At 41.4% G+C, this 19,961-nt stretch overlaps 1 protein-coding gene across 1 annotated transcript in view; it reads left to right on the top strand.

The window, feature by feature from the left end:
* Positions 1–1,855: 1,855 nt before the first annotated feature.
* Positions 1,856–19,961, top strand: part of tgfbr1b (transforming growth factor, beta receptor 1 b) — a 67,057-nt gene continuing 48,951 nt past the window's right edge. The window contains exon 1 of the mRNA XM_027149962.2: positions 1,856–2,084. Coding sequence (XP_027005763.1) covers positions 2,015–2,084 — 70 coding nt within the window. The 5' untranslated portion in view covers positions 1,856–2,014. The remainder of the gene's footprint in view (positions 2,085–19,961) is intronic.

Raw genomic sequence — 19,961 nt, 5'->3', positions numbered from 1 at the left:
TAAACCATTTGTTCTTAGATCATATCTATTCAGTTGATTTTAATATGCTGCCATCCATAAAACACCAACCATATATATTTTTTCATTCGTCTTTGTCCTTTCAGTAGAAAATGAAAGTTTATACTGTTCTTATTCACAGTTTACTACAAAATATTCACCAGATTAATCCATAGACTCCATATATTGGTTTTTTTTTTGTATTGTTGATCCATCTTAAAATCTTGAAGACCAATAGACATTAAAAAAAAACAATTTTATCAAGTGGAAATGCTGCTTGTCTTCTCACTCTTTGTCCTATCCGTTGGACATTAAAATTGGTGTGTAGCCAGCTCTCTGCGTGCATCACCATTATTAAGCTCCTATAGCAGCACTTCTGGAAGTGTGTGTAGACAGAGGGTCCACAGTTCAGCTTGTTCAGAATGCAGCAGCCTTTGTCCTTTCCAAAGAAAAGAAAGAAAGATACATTGACTAGCACTGAATGGGTTAGCATTGTATCATGTTGAGCTCCTAAAGCAATATAGCCCGTCCCTGCAACTTTGCACAGCTGAAAGAGGACTACTGTCACTCCAGACAATTATATTTTAATATATAAAGCACAGGAACATGGAAGCACATTTTTAGTTCATATGCTTATTAGTTTTTTTTTACCATATAAAATCTGTAATGCTATACACTTTGAGAACACCTTCGTAACAACAAAAAAGTGGGGTCCAGGGAAGCATAGCTAACTGCTCAGTTGTTAGAGTGACACAAATCCCATTTCCAAACTACTTTTATTTAGTACTGACAGGCTATAATTATTAAACTGTTCAGCTGTTTACTTAAGATTTTAAATCAAACCTCAGACACAAATAGGCTTAGATGTAAGATGCTCTGCTCAGGAGTTTCATGTCCTTAATGCATTTGACAGACACTTTTATCCAAAGCAACTTACATTTTATACAACTGAGGGCTAAGAGCTCAGATGATAAGGGCCCAGCAGTGGCAGCTTGGTGGACCTGGGATTCAAACCTGCTGTGCAGTAGTCCAACACCTTAACCACTAAACTACCACATAACCATACTGGATAAGTTCAATGAGCACATATTGCTTCTATATCTCTTTTGATATGAGGGATATATACAATACAGAATTCTTCCTCCAGACTGTTTAATTTTAATGGCAATACCAGTTGCTCCACGCACTGATAAACGTTATTACTACAGCAACCAGGAGTAGGAACTCTTACTAAAGACTTCATAAGACAGCAACTGTCAATGTGAACGTACAATTCCCGGGATAAGCTTCTGAACTGCTGGGACCCTGATCCGGATACAATACACGTTTATATAATGAGCCTGACGTTTATATAATGTACAAAATACACAAGTTCCATGGTGCATAAAAGGTTTGAGAACAACTGACCTCCAATATATAGAGCACATGTTTTAGGTACTGTTGGAATAGTTTTAAACAGCGATTTATGAGAATTGCAGTCAGTCGTGAAAATTAATTGTGTGTAACATTTCGTCAGTCTGACTGGACAACACTGATCGTGAGTTAGAGAGAGATGGAGCGAGAGAGAGAGTGTGTGTGTGTGTGTGTGTGTGTGGAGAGAGTGAGAGAGAGTGTGTGCAGATAGAGGGATAGAGTGAGAGAGAGAGTGAGTGTGTGTGGAGAGAGAGAGAGATAGAGTGAGAGAAAGTGGGAGAGATAGAGAGTGTGTGGAGAGAGAGAGAGAGAGAGAGAGAGAGAGAGAGAGAGAGAGAGAGAGAGAGAGAGAGTGTGTGTGTGTGTTTTCTGTGTGTGTGTGTGTTTTCTGTGTGTCTGGGCGGGGCGTGGCTCTCCCAGCCAATCACACGTGCTTCAATCCTCTATAACACTGAGCTGGAGAAGTTCAGTGTGTATATATGTGTATGCATGTGTGTGTGCGCGCGCGTGCGCGTGTGTGTATGTGTGAAGGAGAGAGAGAAAGAGAGAGAGAGAGCGACAGACAGACAGACAGCAGCCAGTCAGTGTAAAGTGTGATCCGAGGATGGATGCAATACCGTGTAGTCTCGCTTTCCTCCTTCTCTTCTTTAACGCTTGGATTCACCAATCTGAAGGTAAGCCTGTGTGTGTATGTGTTTGTGTGTGTGTGTGTGTGTGTGTGTGTGTGTGTGTATGTGTGTGTGTGTGTGTTTATGTTATTTATTTCCCGTTTCTCGGTGAAGTTGTGTGGCGGAAGCCGCCGTGTGTTGCTCTTTGTTTGGAGGAGCGAAGCTGTGCGGACCGGAGACTCTGTTCAAAGATGGCGCAGGTCAGAGAGAGAGAGAGAGAGAGCCGCTTTCTACAGGAATGTTTATTGTTTAGAGGAGGGAGGGATGTGTCTGTCTGTCTGTCTGTCTGTCTGTCTGTCTGTCTGTCTGTGTGCTGTGGAGAAATCGGTTAGACAGACAGAGAAAACAGACTGGACATTCAGACGTGTTTTTAATCTTCATCAACCTCAATAAATCACACGAAACACTTTAATAAACCAGATTACTGTGTTCTAACGTATAAAAACCTATCACACACACACACACACACACACACACACACACACACACACACACACACACACTTTACTTCTAATCCTTCTCCTTGTGCCCTGTTTGTGTTTACTTTACTAGGCGACGTTGTGATTCACAAAACCGCCAAAGTGTTCATAGTTACGGTTCCTTCCCGAGTCAAACCCGTTCTCAAGCCAAATATAATGTAAACGTTAACATTCGATACGGAGTTCGAACTTGTTTATCGACACGAACTGAGTTGAGCCGTGAAACGTGAATAATTCAGCGGTGTTTATGTGTCGCAGCTCCTACAGTACAGCGGTTACTATACAGTTTAGCTAGCAAGCTAAAGCTTTTAGTTTAGCTTGGTGTTCAGGTCCGGTTCACCTCATTTCGATCAAATTACTTTTATTAACTAGTTATGTATTCGTACGGAAGTTATAAACTAGTTATAACAAGCTGAATAACGGGCTATTGCAGAGCTAAGATGTTTGCTTAGCCGAGTTAACCGTTAATCTCGTGTTTTTAGCCGTGCTACCTGTTAGCTAAAAACTTACAAACGTCTAACTTCACCACTTTTACCTCCATAAATACGTTATCGCCAGGAATAATACATCGTTTAGTTAATTATTTAATATGTATTGAATCCGTATTTATTTTTACAGCGTTTTAAACAGTGGACAATCGTCTCAAAGCGGATTTACGGAACATAAACAGTTAATACAAAGATTAATATGATACAAAAAGATTCAAGATTAATGTTAGATGTATATTAAATGTCTTTGTTTTTATCACCAATGAGCAAGTCTGAGGTGATTGTGACTGTGATTGTGACTGTGAGGAGGAAAAACTCCCTTAGATGGAAGAGTAAGAACCTGGAGAGGAACCAAAGGACTCAAAGTGGAACCTCATCCAAATGAGGATGAGGTTCCACTTTGAGTCATTTGGTTCTTAAAGTGGAAACTCCATGTAGTCTTTAAGAACATCTCCTCAAAGACCACATGGAGTTTCATCTCCTCTTTAGTATAGAAGAGTCTAAACCGGAGCTGGGACATCTCTAGATGTTTCAGGATCTTCACACGGTTGGCCTCGTCTCAGTCGAGGTCCGAAATTCCTCATGACACCCGAGACAATCAGAGCTGGTACAATTTATATAGTGTATATAGTGTATGTTTTATAAATGGTATCTAACATTTATTATAGCGATTGACTCGTAGACGGACGCTGCTCCGCCTACACCACAGGAACCGAGTTCCCCTTTAAAGCGTGTGTTTGTTATCTAAATTGTTATTAATAGTTAATAGTTAAACTGTTACAACAAGTTTTCTGTTCAACGATGATGTATATATGTTTAGGATGATAAAAGTGCACACTTTATTATAAGCGGGATTATTTTATGCTTTTGTTCAGCATTGCAGTGTAGTTAATATTCAGAACATTGATTTCATTTGTACTGAATTTTCAGTATTTGAAGCGTGCGACGTCCATTCAGTCCATGCTATAAAATGTCCGTACATCATATAAAAAAACACTATGGCAACAACAAGAAGAAAAGGACAGGTAGTGAACATCAGAAAGGAGGACTACGGAAAACGAGGCGGCATCACGGTCAGTTTAATATAAAATCTGTCTGTTGCCGTCTTTGTCAGGTTGGTCTGATAGTGGGAACTGGTATCAGGATCAATACTTGCATAAATTGTTGGATCTTAATCAGATCAATCTGACATGTTTTCTGACGTGATCCATGTGATACCTGGCAGGCTTCACCACAAGCCCTGTCCGTCACTCAGTAGCTGATCTGTTATTCATCGTCACACGTCCACACCATAAAAATGTCCGTGGGTCAGTTGAGGAAAAAAAAATCAGGATTGATACGCTACTGATCATCAGCTCCGCCTCTGATGTCGGTCCTCATAATCAGATCTGAGCCTGAGTTCGGTTTGTCCTCTTTTCTGCTTTTCAACACTGTTTTTTTTCCTTTTTTTTCTGTAATACCGAGTATCATGTACAGCAATGCTGCGATTGTGCCCTGAAATTCTTACACACAGAGGACAGGACAGAGAACCCTTGGTATTGCATATTTAACACAATTTAGCAGCTGGTTTGCTGGGACAAGCTTGTCTTTTTGTGCAGGTTTTCTAAGCACTGGCTTTAGAAATGTGACGAAGGACAGCGTTAAAAATACGACGTGTTAATTAACAGCATGTAAGTCTTTATTTTATACTGCGAGGGCGAGCAGTAATGTCGGATATTAGCGTTAAAGTTCCTTGATTTTTCCTCTGTTTTAGACTCACAAGGTAAAGAAATGCTGCTTCAATATATTTTAACCAACATCGATGCTCTGTATGGGGTGTTATTATTAATCCAACAAAGCAGGACGTGTTTTTCTTTTTCCTGTGTACAATAAAATTATACCATTATAAGAAACTGATTCTTCAACCCCCCCTCCCCCTCCCCCCCGGAGCTCTGAGGCACAGCTAGTTCAGCCATTGTTTTATTCAGTGCTAAGCGAGATATAATTTCACTCATGGGTTGAGGTGTTCCACTACAGGCCGAAAGAACACACCGTTCCCGCCATAACACTAAATTTCTTTTAACACGTACTGGAGCAGTGAGAAGAGATGTAGGCTACTGATCAGTTTTTATAAGATACACTTTCCCAAATATGATTCTTACAACTCCTGGAGCTCGTGAACTGTTCATTGTCATGTTTTTTTTCCTTTTTTTTCAATTCCTTTCCTAATCTAAGATAGTTGGTCATTTTTCTTACACGTGATTATGATGAATCCTCTGCGAAATCTAAAGCACCGAAAGTCTCATTTTCTTTATTCGCTCCTAAGGGTGAACAAACTTTTGCACTCACTCACACAGCAGTAATGTTCTTTAGCACTTCACTACAATGTCCTGTCGGTGCAAACGTGCATGCGAGGAAGATGAAGGTTGTCGTCCTTCTGTGCAGATCGTGGTGATGTCTAGCTGTTGTCGAGAGGACTGGAGTTTGATGTGTACGTGTTGAGCTGTTGGAAACCTCTCAGCGTTCCGTGTCCTTATGACCACATTGCCATTGTGACCATTATGTTCCACGTCACAGGAACGTGTCCTGTATATGTACTGTACTAGCTATATTGTAGAATTTACAGCGATTTACTGGGTTAACAGCAGTAAGTTAAGCAGTAAATCAAATAGCATGATACGGTACAAGTGCTCGATACACCATTTTATATGTTACATTATACTGTAATATGATTTAATTCGTATGAGGTTTGTACGTATTGCTGCTGTTTGTTAAACCTGCACGAACAGCGCTCTCTTCTGCCAGCACAACGAGCTCGACTCCACTGACTCAGCGGCGGAAGCGGACGAGTCAGTGCAAGCTAGTTGTGTTGTCCATGCAGATAATCTATTTGCTCTTGTTTGCGCATTTCCTGGTTCCATGATTTGTCAGAAAAAAGTGGGTGGAAAAAAGGGGAAAATTGCATCAGAAAAGGAAACCCACAGAAAGTGCTTCAGTCTGTTGCAAGTGGTAGCGCGAGTGTAATTGCGAGTGACGGCTGGCAAAGGCAGGGGGAGTGCAAATTTGTGCAGTTAGCTTGTGTGTGCAGTTTTCGTTATGGTAATCATTCACAGAGTGACGAGTTAGCGCTAACGTTAGCACCGGGCTTTGTAAGAGTGGATTACGTTTAGATCGTCTCTGAGAAACTGATGAAGCAACATAAACATCTACATTTTATGAATCAAAGCTTTGGCAGAACAAGTGACTGTTATTATTCATCTGATATTTATTGTGTGTGTGGTGGGAGGAGCGGGTGGGGGATGGAGGACGGGATGGGACGGGACACTCTGTCCTTGACTTTCCTGTGCAGACGTGTTGTTTGTTAACAGTCTAGAAATGAAGCCCCTATGCAAGAGACAACGTTTAAAGCTCTTGTTCCAAGTCCCCTGAATAAACGCAGCACTTTATAAGGTTTGTGAGTGTTAATGCTTCAACAAATGAAACACATGATTAGATTAAGGCATACAGCTTCGTACGCTGTACTCCTATCCACACACACCGGGGAGCACAATGTGGGCCAGTGTTCACAATGAGGCCCTAACAAAGGGCTCCATATCAGTCCAGAGCCTTTGAGACGCAGCAGTTTTCTCCTGTTTTCTGACCGAGGAATCCAAAGTATTTTGATGACCCCGATCTAGCTGTTGTCATGGCTTAAGGGACCGCACGCACTCCGGGAAACTGCGTTTGTGCCGGTGCAGTGGTGAGTTCAGACAACACGACAAGATTGACTGACAGTCAGAAGGAAGAGAAATGATGGCATGAGGAGGAGCTGTTTTCCAAAAAAAAAACAAAAAACAATGTGTTGGTTTAGCACTGCACTAGAACGGTTGCAATATGTTGTTATTGTTGCTATTAAGGTCAGATAGATTAAGATTCACTACAACATAATTTAGGACCTTATGACTAACTGTTTGTACACACTTGCACCTCGTACACATACGAACAAACATGGAAAAACGAAGTCCAAACAGAAGCTTCTGGAGTTTTGAAATTGACTTTTTTTTTTGAAAAGTAAATGTTCAGTGTCTCGTGTACTTAAAACATATAAAGACTGCATTATTAGCGACAGTGCTAACCAATTTGTGCCTAATTTGCGATTGTCCATACGTCTGACCTCTTCTGTCGGATAGTCCGACTGATCTGATCTAAAGTGGAAAAGCCCCGTTTATGTATAGAAATAGCCCTGTATATGTATAGAAATAGCCCTGTATATGTATAGAAATAGCCCCGTTTATGTATAGAAATAGCCCTGTATATGTATAGAAATAGCCCCATTTTTGTATAGAAATAGCCCCGTTTTTGTATAGAAATAGCCCCGTTTATGTATAGAAATAGCCCCGTTTATGTATAGAAATAGCCCCGTTTATGTATAGAAATAGCCCCGTTTATGTATAGAAATAGCCATGTATATGTATAGAAATATTCCCGTTTATGTATAGAAATAGCCCCGTTTATGTATAGAAATAGCCCCGTTTATGTATAGAAATAGCCCTGTACATGTATAGAAATAGCCCTGTATATGTATAGAAATAGCCCTGTATATGTACAGAAATAGCTTTGTATATGTATAGAAATAGCCCTGTATATGTATAGAAATAGCCCTGTATATGTATAGAAATAGCCCTGTATATGTATAGAAATAGCCCTGTATATGTACAGAAATAGCTTTGTATATGTATAGAAATAGCCCTGTACATGTATAGAAATAGCTTTGTATATGTATAGAAATGGCCCTGTTTTTGGGGAATCCTAAAGGATACAGAGGTGTTGGGGTTTTTTATTAAATCAGACCCAGACTGTACAAGTTATTACAAGCTGTTTATTTGGTGGATATTTGGTCATTTTTCTTCCATGCGATTATGATGAAACCTCACTGAAATCTAACGCATTTCTTTATTCGCTCCTAAGGGTGTGCAAACCTTTGCACTCACTCTCACACAGTAATGTTAAAGACTTCTTTAGCACTTGACTACAATGCCCAGAAATGCCTTTCAAATCCAGCCTGCATGCGAGAAAGAGGCGGAGAATCTTTTTTCTTTCTTTCTTTCTTTCTTCTTCTTCTTCTTCTTCTTCTTCTTCTTCTTCTTCTTCTTCTTCTTCTTCTTCTTCTTCTTCTTCTTTTTCCAGTTTGCATCCCGTTATATCACCATAACACTATATGGTCATAGTTTACTAACTTTCTCAAAGCTTTCTTAACACAGAACAACGCTAGCAGTGTTTGCGGTCGATTTGTTCACCGTGCACTCAACCGAACCGGTGTAATTGCCTGTTTCCTGTGTAAAAGCCCACATGCAGCCAATCCACGTTATTAAAGCATAGATCTGAGAGCCGGTGTTTGTTTTTACCTTTTTACCCCCTCCGTTGTATGTGCACACATTACAAAAGATCATGTGTCCTGTATGTCACACGTTTCCGTCTCTGTACTTGATGAGCCGTACCTGTTTGAGGACGGTTTCTCGCTGCTGGTGATACGCAGACTACGCCCAGACTGTGGTGTCTGCGGTTTCGGAGACAAGAGACAACACTGTGATTAATGGCTGGTGTATCTGGATTGGAGCCAACTCCACATTGCAGTTTACACAGTTGACATGGAGGCATGAAAAATACACACAAGCGCTGAGCTGCTAGTTTGGAAATGAGAGAGAGCGCACGAGAGAGAGAGAGAGAGAGAGAGAGAGAGAGAGAGAGAGAGAGAGAGAGAGAGAGCACAATTGAATACATTTATGTCTTTCACTGTAACACAGTTTGGATTATCAGATTATTTGTTTAACAGCTTTAAAAGAAAACATCTTTTCCTTCAGTCTCTTTTCAGAACCGGCTCCATCACAGGAAAAGCGTTTCTCCGTTCAGAAAGAGCAAACTGCTTCGCGATTTCCTCCAGAGGATGTGTCTAAAAAAAAAAGCATTTAGCGGAAAGTGCTACGTGACTCTTATTGCTCTTTTCCCCTCTCAGGGCTCATTAGCCTGTCAGGTTGTTGCACGCTGCTCTGTGGATCTGATGACCATTTTTTTTTGTCCTGGACGCTATAGTTAGAGAACAAACGCTTTTCTCATGCAGCCGTTTTCAGGAGACAAGGTGCAGAGAGACGTACATGTGCGGTGACATGCCTTGGTAAAGCGGATGAAAAAATACCACAGCGTCGTCCTCGCTGGCATCATTTCACCTGCTACGACTGATGTCCCCGAATTCACACTCCATGATTATTAAGATAATGTGAAAACCGTGTTGATTACATCTTAGTTTCCCAAGAGCACGAGGCATTAAGTAATATCTATGAGCCCGAAGTAGTGCAAAAGGTTTTACGTGTCTTGAAAACGCTTAAATTTAGGGAAAAAAAGACTTATTAAACAGGACAGCAGCGGATCACGTGCGCTGTCCTGATGCAGACACAACCACATCTGGTCACATCTGTTCCTTGAAAGTAAACGTTTACCCAACATCTGAAAACTACAAGCAAAGAAGACGGACTTCTCGAGGACGGTGTTTCTTTATGAAGGTTCCATGACACCTAGAAACAATAGCTATCAGATAAACTGTCCGATCCAATCTGATTGTAAACAATTCAGAGTAAACTTTCTTTCTCTCTCTCTCTCTCTCTCTCTCTCTCTCTCTCTCTCTCTCTCTCTCTCTCGTTACGTCAGTACAGTTTGGGGAGCACGGTGTTGCTGTATTGTTCATTTCATTAAGGTTAACTGGTAGAGAAACACTTTTAATAGAGAGCGTTTATTTAAAGCAGGGATTTCTTTTAGAGAGTACGTAAGGCCCAAGATAGCTGGGGAGGTGAAGCCTTTGTGCTTAAGAGACAGACGAGGAGACATTTTTGTTTTCTAACGACAGTTAAGTATTTTCATAATGAAACACAAGTTTACTGTGTATGTGTCGGCTGGAATCTTTTCCCTGCCAGTACGGAGGCCTGAATGCCACATCAGGACACGTGTATACGCAGCTTGAAAATCAGAGGACAGTCGCTTTAGGATTTCACGGTCGCTCGAATAACACAAATTTTCCGACCCGTCACAGATGTAACAAAGCTTTGGGTCGAGACGTTACACATTCAAACTTTCTTAACATTTCCAGCGTTTAGAAAACGCCCTTATCTAGAGCGACTTACATTTTTATCTCATTTTATACAAGTGAGTAATCTAGGGTTAAGGGCCTCACTCAGGGGCCCCTGCAGTGCAGCCTGGTGGACCTGGGATAAAAGGATGGATGTCAAACTCACAACCATCTGATTGGTAGCCCAGCAGTTTAACCACTAGGCTACGACATTCTTTGTCACGTACACAAACCTACACAGTACGACATGTAGCAGAACGGACTCACGACTGTCCTTGGAGTAAAAATAGCCAATCAACACAACAGTTTAGCAAATGCTCTTTTCCAGAGCAACGTATTATTCTTATTTTTTTTCCATCATCTTATTTTAGACAGCTGAGCAAGGTGAGGAAGCTTCAGTGAACGCCGCAGAGAAAAAAGTCACTGTCTTCCTGGCCTTGGTCCAACATCGCCCGCTGTGTCATGTGACGTCATCGCAGCACGCATTCAGCCACACGAGTACAGTGCTCGTAGAAAGTAAATGCACTCGTGTCTTCACTGGTAGAAGAAGTCAAGCAGTGTTTTCCACACATTTTGAAAAAAAAGGACTGCAAAATTATAATATCTGGTCGCAAAAAATCAAAGCTTATTGGATCATTTGGGTCATGATCGATTTATTAGACCTCGGTCAGTTTCACTGGCGTGTTGGGTTGTCCTCTTTGGTAAGATTTTCGTATTTATGAGCTTTGATGTAGGGTTGTGTGCTTGGATGACTAGATTGTACCTGCAAGCTGAAATGCATCTACATACATTTATGTATGTAACGCTACGTTGTTTTTGTCTCACCGCTGAGACATGGACGAGCACATTGTTCTATCTGGAGCTCTCAGACACTTGACAAGTTCCTGCGAACTGTAGTCATTGTCTGCGGTTTGGCAAAACAAGCGTCACTCGTTTCTTTTTTTATTGTTGTTGTTTTGAAGGGAAAGTAAAAGTTCAGTTTGAGCTCATTTCCGAGTTCTCGCTAGTCTTTTTTTTCATATGAACCCGACAGCAAAAAGGTTGTTTTGGCTTTTAAAACTCATGCAGTGAATTATTTGAGGCAAAAACGGGCGAGGGGGATAAAAAGTCTAAACAGACCTGTGCCAAGAGCGTTAGAAAGCTTAGGATCCACCCGAGAATGGAGATCAGATTAGATGAGTGGATACATGAAAGCCTTCAGACAATCAGACTTAATTTTCTGTCCAACTCGCCAGAGCACACGGCTACAGCTCAGGGCTTTGGCTCAGGCAGTACAGGTACAGACAAGCAGACAATCGGGTCTGTTCAGGGTCCGATCCCTTTCTCATCACGATCGAACAGTGAGATTAGACCTCAGATGTGCTGAATCTTTCAGATTGCTTTCATCTTGTTCTGATTGCACGGTTTTTCTCATCTAGACAGGGTACGATCTTTAACGGACCGAACGGCAAGTACGTGAAATGGTTCGACGGACGCTAGGCCGTAATCCGTACCTTTATTTCCCAAACCAAATGAGTACATTTTATTCGTGATCGTGAAAAGGAAAGCTCACATGGAAAAGCTCCGCTTTCCACACGCAGCCTCTGTGTTTATGTAAGCGAACATTCCTGACCCCAGCACACAGGCAGAAACTGCGATCAGAAGCGATCGGTCGTGACTCGTCTAAGAGACACGGCGTATACACAGGATCCTGCACAAGACGCCGGTGCGACCCATGAGGGAGTTTACCACCGAGCGAGCACAAAGAGTGTTGCAGTGGTCTGTAATGCCGTGTGGGGGAGGCTGGGATGGTTTCATGCATCTGATTCTCTACATCTGTCACACAAAGACGGGCAATAATGGCCAGGACGGGGGAAGGGGCCAGGGCACTGACCTATGGAAATGATTCCGCACCCTCGTCTGATAAATTGGGGGCTCATATGGTTATTTTTGGTAAGGGGAAAAAGGAAAGCGGGGGAAGGGAATTGACCAAAAAAATCCTCTCACGCGCAGGCAGCTCGCGAGCTGCACTAACACGCCACTTTCCCTCCACCACCCATTCCATATACCGTACACTGCACCACACTGCACTGTTTTTCCTCCTCTATAAGTGCACACCGTATACAAGGAGCCAGCGGAGTGAGCTGCGTTTCTGTGGCCAGGAGACACGGGATATATCATCCAGCTGCACACAAATGTAAAAGCAAGGGCTTGTGGGATGTGGCATTGCACTGACGAGGAAGCCACTTGATACACACTGTGATGTGACGTCTCCTCTTATTAAAGTGTCTCATTCAGCTAAGCTGATATTAAAGCAAGGGTTTAAAAAAGACTCGGTGTATCGTGGCTTTATTTCATGTATCAACAACATGAAGAGCTTTCATAAAGACCCCCCACCCCCCACCCCGCTTGTTGAACATCCTGACGGCTGTGTGTGGGTGTGTGTGTGTCTGTGTGTGTCTGTGTGTGGGTGTGTGTCTTTGCGTGTGGGTGTGTGTCTGTGTATGTGTGTGGGTGTGTGTCTGTGAATGTGTCTGTGTGGGTGTGAGTGTGTGTGTCAGTGTGTGTGTGTCTGTGGGTGTGTGTCTGTGAATGTGTTTGTGTCTGTGTGTGGGTGTGTGTATGTGTCTGTGTGGGTGTGGGTGTGAGTGTGTGTGAGTGTCTGTGTGTGTGTGTGTCTGTGTGTCTGTCTATGTGTGGGTGTGTGTCTTTGCGTGTGGGTGTGTGTCTGTGAATGTGTCTGTGTGGGTGTGAGTGTGTGTGTCAGTGTGTGTGTGTCTGTGTGTGGGTGTGTGTCTGTGAATGTGTTTGTGTCTGTGTGTGGGTGTGTGTCTGTGTATGTGTCTGTGAGAGTGTGCGTGTGTGTGTGTGTGCGAGCGCGTGTGTGTGTGTGTGTGTGTGCGAGTGAGTGTGTGTGTGTGTGTGTGTGTGTGTGTGTGTGTGTGTGTGTATGTGTGTGTGTGTGTGAGTGTGAGTGTGTGTTTGTGCGAGTGAGAGTGTGTGTGTGTGTGTGTGTGTGTGTGTGTGTGTGTGTGTGTGTGTGCGTGCATGGATAAGTGATGAATAGAGTGTGCCTGAGATTGAAATCACTTATTTTGTTCATAGAGACTTTTTCACTGCAGTCAACAAGACTTTCTGGTTGAAGGACATTTTTTGAAACGGTTATTTTTCACATTTAATAAAAAAAAATATGACTGGCATCTCTAAAGTATGTGTGTGTGCATGTGTGATTGTGCTCTGCGATGGACTTGCAACCTTTCCAGGTACAGTGATGTTCCCTAGGCTCCCTGAGCTTCTGTGTAAAATAATATTAGTAATATTTTGAAAATATTTTTAGAGGCATTTGTATTAGAGGAATGTTTTGGCTTGCACTTTTTAAAAAAAGGAAATATAGCACATCATTTCCAAACAATTCACCGGCTAGCTTACTATCCTGTGTGAAATACCGTGACAGAAACGTGTGAGATCAAATGTTTTGTACAGTAACTGATGACTGAGGAAATGAAAAGATCACCAGACATCTCAGCATCCCAGTGTGAGCCTAAACCTAACGAGCCCTGTGTCTGGGGGCAGGACATAAACCATCCAGAGGGTTTTGTTTGATTTCAGGGGCAGAAAGGGGTGCCATAGGGTCCGCTACAAGTTAACCAGGTTATTGTTGTGCAAATAAGGTTTACAATTAATATATTGTTTATTATATATTATAATAAATTATATCGGTGTACTTTATGTTCGAGGGCTTAAAGAGTTAAGAATTGAGACAACTTCACTTGGACTCCGAGTGTGTGAAATCAAAGCTCCTTTCAGCTCGGTGAAGATAGGAGGTGAAATTGATCCATATCGGTCGGCAGCGCCAGAACAAGCTTAAGACGTTCTGCTTAGCTGAAAGTCACAGATGCTTCATGTAATATTTCTTTTTTTGGACCGAAACTGTGACACGAAACACGTGGATCCATATTTTGCCGCATGCACTGAAAGGAGACCTGAGGAAAGTGTGCGTGTCAATCTGGAAATATTTCCTAATAAAAAAGCTTAGAAAGCTCATAGAGCATCATATGCTATATATGATGCCGCAACATCAGTCCCACGTCGCTTCTGTTAAAGCTAACTATCTGCGTGACTCGGTCTGCTCTGAATCACTCAAAACATTTACAGCATTTAGCAGACACTCTTATCCAGAGTGACTTACTTTTTTCTTTTCTTTAAGTTTATATACCTGAGCAATTGGAGCAATTGAGGGTTAAGGGCAACTTGCAGTGGCAACTTGGTGGACCTGGGATTCGAACCAATGACTTTCCGATCAGTAGTCGAACACCATAACCACTGAGCTACCACAGCCGTATGCTAACGGCACGTTGTTCTGTAGGTCTCTGTTAATGATAAATGATGTTTTAAAAATCTTTAAACGGTATGTGTTTCTGCAAGTGTGTGTGTATGTATGAGTGTGTGTAGGAGTGTGTTATGTGTGTATGTATACGCATGTATATGTGTGTAAGCATGTATATGTATATGTATGAGTGCATGTGTTGGATTTAAATGCATGTTTATGCATGCATATGTGTATGAATGAGCGTGAGTGTGTGTATGCGCGTGTGTGTGTGTGCATGTGCGTGCTCACACACACGCTCTACAGTGATGTTCTCTGTGTAAGATACTGTAAGCAGCACAGAAAATGGACAGATCCAAAGGAACACCATTGAGTCCTTTCCAGGAAGTGTTTTATTGGCATGAAGCAGGTTTAGATCAAAGTTGTTCTTGATCAGTATCAGTCTCACAGAACGCTGATCGTCCTCTGGTTTAAAACGTGTACACATACGACGGTAAGACTCCGGAACGAACCCGCCAGAGACAACCAAATAAATTAGAGCACCTTCATGCAGTATTTCTTCATCCTGGGCATCTCGAAAGGCTCGTGAGCTTGTGAACTCCTCCAGGGCATCCAATGTACTAGTAAAGCTCAAGTGTAGAAATGATAGCATGATCACGCCTTTCTGTTTGAATCCCGTCCGTATTATTACTGTGAGAAGCGATAGCATCTTTGCTGAACCGGTTCTCACCTCATAGTCACGGCTGAGTAAGAACCAAGAGTAATATTCCACACACACACACACCCACACAGATTGTGGTTATAGACAAGGAAACCGCTCTAATCACACATAGCATCTAAAATTGTTCTAGGTAACAGTTTTTAAAAGATAGACCGATTAAAAGGACAGCTATTCGGCAAGCGAACTCACGTTTAGTTTAGTTTGGTGAGGCTTCATTATTCCCGTAGAAGCGGGTATTACTGTCACACGGGTCTGGTGATCGTCTCATTAAAAGAAGATCTGCTCAAATCAAATATGAGCGGTTCATAAAGACACACCCAGATTGGCTAATAACCGCAGGAAGCAGCCTAATAATAATAAAAATAACTTGAAGAAATGTAATGAAATTCTGTAGCACAGATTTATAAAAGCACTTCGCCAAGTTCGGAAGTTTTTCTCCCGAAGCTGAAGTGATTGTGGAAAAAAATCATTTTAACAATGTTTAAAAAAACAAACAAATATTGTATTTGTTTTAAATGATGATTTATTATTAAATGATTTAGAGGAAGATGTCAGTTGTAAGAAACAATGTAATAAGGTTAGTACAGTAAGGTACAGTACAGTATAGTACAGTATAGTACAGTATAGTACAGTACAGTATAGTAAGGTATAGTATAGTAAGGTACAGTACAGTATAGTAAAGTATAGTACAGTATAGTAAGGTACAGTACAGTATAGTACAGTACAGTTCAGTATAGTACAGTACAGTGTAGTACAGTATAGTACAGTATAGTACAGTACAGTATAGTAAGGTATAGTATAGTAAGGTACAGTACAGTATAGTAAAGTATAGTACAGTATAGTAAGGTACAGTACAGTATAGTACAGTACAGTTCAGTATAGTACAGTACAGTGTAGTACAGTATAGTACAGTATAGTACAGTACAGTATAGTAAGGTATAGTATAGTAAGGTATAGTACAGTATAGTAAAGTATAGTACAGTACAGTAAAGTATAGTACAGTATAGTACAGTACAGTGTAGTACAGTATAGTAAAGTATAGTACAGTACAGTATAGTAAAGTATAGTACAGTACAGTAAAGTATAGTACAGTATAGTACAGTATAGTAAAGTACAGTGTAGTACAGTATAGTACAGTATAGTACAGTACAGTATAGTAAGGTATAGTATAGTAAGGTATAGTACAGTATAGTAAAGTATAGTACAGTACAGTAAAGTATAGTACAGTATAGTACAGTATAGTACAGTACAGTGTAGTACAGTATAGTAAAGTATAGTACAGTATAGTATAGTACAGTATAGTATAGTACAGTGTAGTACAGTACAGTATAGTATAGTTGTATATAACCACCTGTTTACTGCCAACATTTAACACACACGCGTGAAACAAACCTTATATCCATTAAAAAAAGCTTAAGGCTTCAAAAAGGTGTAAAAGTTACAAAATTTTTACTCCAACAGCAGATTATAAAGCGCTCGCTCTCGAACTCTCCGACTCCACCATCTAATCGCTTCCCTTTCTAACGCCGGGTGATTTGATTAAGCCTTTAAACGCTGAAGCTACAGGCTCCAAAAAATGGGAAATTAAATTGCCATTGATTCTTGTTTTTTTTCTTTTCCCCGCTGTGGTGCTGCTTATTATATTAAACATCTTCTGTCCTTTTCATTCGCGTGTCTCTGGGGAAGCCTCTGCGTCCTCTGTTTGGCGGATAGCCGGGCCACAACCTTAACGGCCTTCTGTACCGCTTCATTTTTCCTTTAAGGAAATTTCTTAGTTATATAAGCTATGTCTGAGTTAATTAAAGGCTTTCAGAATTTCAGTAGCGACCAAATGAAAGGTTTCAGAAATACCAAAGTTGTTTTAGCAAAGGTCAAAGAAAGTGTAATGAGTTAATGAATTATTATGTTTGTGCTGAAAACCACTACGTAACGTCACACCATGTTGACGTCTCAACAGAGTATTCCAGATTTTTTTAAAAACATGAACCAAAGTGGCTTACATAAGAAATCGTGCGTAGCCGGGCCCGTATTCATAAAGAGACTAAGAATGATCTCAGAGAGATCTAATTAATCTTAAAAGCAAGGGGCTTTTTACACTTGGTCACTTCATGCGTTTTCTGTGATTGGGTAGCTATCTGATCGCTCAAACCACTTGAGGAGGTGGTCTGGGACGCATTTCAGATGAAATTGGACGAGTTTAAATGAATGTGGTTGTTCAAGCCACATACGTCAGCGCTATACTCCTCCCAAATAGAAGTACGTCACTCGCAAGTGACTCAAGAGTCATGCATCACGCCAGAAACAAATAACATGCACAAAGGAGTAAATGCTGTTTTTTGTAGCATAACCGTCGTAACAAGTTTTTTCGCCTTCCTTTTGATTGCATTCTGAAAACCACATACACCAAAGTGTGGTCCATTTCAATTACCCCGGAAATGAGGTAAAATATATTTGCATTCTGGGCGGGAATAGAAAGATCGGCACATTTATGTGGCCTAATGTAAATGGAACAGTTTTAACAAATCAGATAGCTATCGGATCAGAGAGAACACATGGAGTGACCAGGTGTAAAAAGGCATCGTGTAGGGATTATGTTCGTGACCGATCATATTAGAGATGTACTAATTATGTATGTTGGAAATGTAATAAATGTAAATGGAAACATCTGTGACACAATGCAGAAATTACATCATTTCTGCCGCTACGGTATTTCGACTCGGTTTCGTGTCTCTAAGCGACATAGGGGATATATATATATATATAATGTTATTTCTTCCACATTTTTAAAAATCTTTTTGGACGAGTAACTCTTTGCACTTATAATTTTCATGAACAAGGGCCTAATTTTTCTTTTTTGTTGTTTTTTTTTTTGATAAATAAACCACTTGAAGCCGTACAAGAAAATCTCCACCCCTTTCATCATTATCGTGCTCTAAACAGAATGAATTGCTTCGGCTTCTTGTGTTCTTACATGTTAAATGTAAAAAAATGTACACAAGCGTGCACACGAGCGCCAGCGTGTTTGTGTACCCGAGGCTCCCGTTAGCCACGTGTTTACGCTCAACAATACCCCGTGGCAAGGCCTTTCCTACTAGAGTGACGGACATAAATAGCCGAGGATCAGTTATCTGTACGCTGCAGCTCCAGTGTCTTCACTCCCGCTCCATGTACAGCTCATGTGTCTGAAGTCCGATGCCCAGAGACTGGTCTTTTAATAGTGTGCTTTTACAGATGGAGGGAAAAAGAAGGGCGTAGATGGACAAAAAAAAAACTCAGCGGGGGCATCGCAGTGTGGATGTGACATCCAGATCACAGGCTACACTGACGAGCACTTTAGAGCCGCGTGAGCTACACATCAGTTTCGCTGTTTTGTCTTTATTTTTTTAAAGGTACTGTTTACAGATAACGCCACCCTGAAGCTCTGTAATTAACATGCCTTTATCGCTGGTGTCCTGTTTTGTAAGTTGACTTTTTTTTAAAACTGTTTTCCATGCACACTCATCCCTTTAAGGCGTGTCACCGCCTGGCATCCGCTGTTTCCCAGAATAAACTCAGAGACTTATTGACAATATATGGTTTCCAACTTGTCCACAAAGAGAGCGATGCAGCAGCGCTTTAGTCTTTTAGTCTGTCCAGCGCTCTCTCACTACATCATCTCACTTTTCTTAAACACGTTCTACTTTCGTGGACACTAGTCAGCAAGCTACGAGACGAGTCTCTGACGCAACTCCGAGCAACTGAGGTGTTTATCCTCATTGCATTCTGGGATTTGGCACCCAGAATGCAATGCGGGAAGAGATGTGAACGATTCTCTGTGGAGATCACCAAGAGCACCACATCTGTTCATCTGGTGGAGAATCTCATCTCTCTCTGTCTCTGTCTCTGCCTCTCTGTCTGTCTCTCTCTCTCTCTCTCTCTCTCTCTCTCTCTCTCTCTGTATGTCTCTCTCTCTCCCGCTCTCTCTCTCTCTCTGTCCCTCTCTCTCTCTCTCTCTCTCTCTCTCTCTCTCTCTCTCTCTCTCTCTATGTCTCTCTCTCTCCCGCTCTCTCTCTCTCTTTCTGTCCCTCTCTCTCTATCTCTCTCTCTGTCCCTCTCTCTCTCTCTGTCCCTCTCGCTCTCTCTCTCTGTCTCTGTATCACACACACTCTCTCTCTCTCTCTCTCTCTCTCTCTCTCTCTCTCTCTCTCTCTCTCTTTCTCTCCACTTTGGTTAAATGAAGACTTGTTTAACTTTTTCAGTTTAATGCAGTGAGACCACTAATGCAAACAAACACAAATTTGATGGAATACATTTAGGATAATTAGTCAGACTGTCCCGAATTAGAGCCTATTAGCATAAGAATACCCGAGACACACAGTTGTCTGGTGTTAATCAATGTGCAGTGAAGCGTTATGATTTGCTTTTTTAAAATCTTTTTTTAATAAGTTGCGTCCACATTATCATTACATTATTATTGAGTCGTGGACCCTTTCGGACTGAGACGCCATCTGCGTCTGTGGGAACGTTCACTTCTATTCCATGTCACGTCTCTCGATTTCCAGTCGTTACTTCATCATTGGACATTTATCTTTGTGAGAGAGAGAGAAAGAGAGAGGGGGAGGGACAGAGAAAAGAGAGAGAGAGACAAAAAGAGGGACAGACAGAGAGAGAATGGAGAGAGGGACAGAGAGAGGGAGAGAGAAATAATACAATGACTGTAGCTTACTTTCAGGGCCATACGGAACATTCAGGAACCTAGAAATGAATTCTATTTGCTTCCCTGAACTCACAAATCTTCCCTTTACTGTAATGTACTGTAAGCCTCTGTGGTTTAA

Source organism: Tachysurus fulvidraco, chromosome 3 (genome assembly GCF_022655615.1).
Source record: "Tachysurus fulvidraco isolate hzauxx_2018 chromosome 3, HZAU_PFXX_2.0, whole genome shotgun sequence".
In the NCBI taxonomy this organism is placed as follows: Eukaryota; Metazoa; Chordata; class Actinopteri; order Siluriformes; family Bagridae; genus Tachysurus; species Tachysurus fulvidraco.
This window is presented reverse-complemented; position numbering and strand designations above follow the sequence as displayed.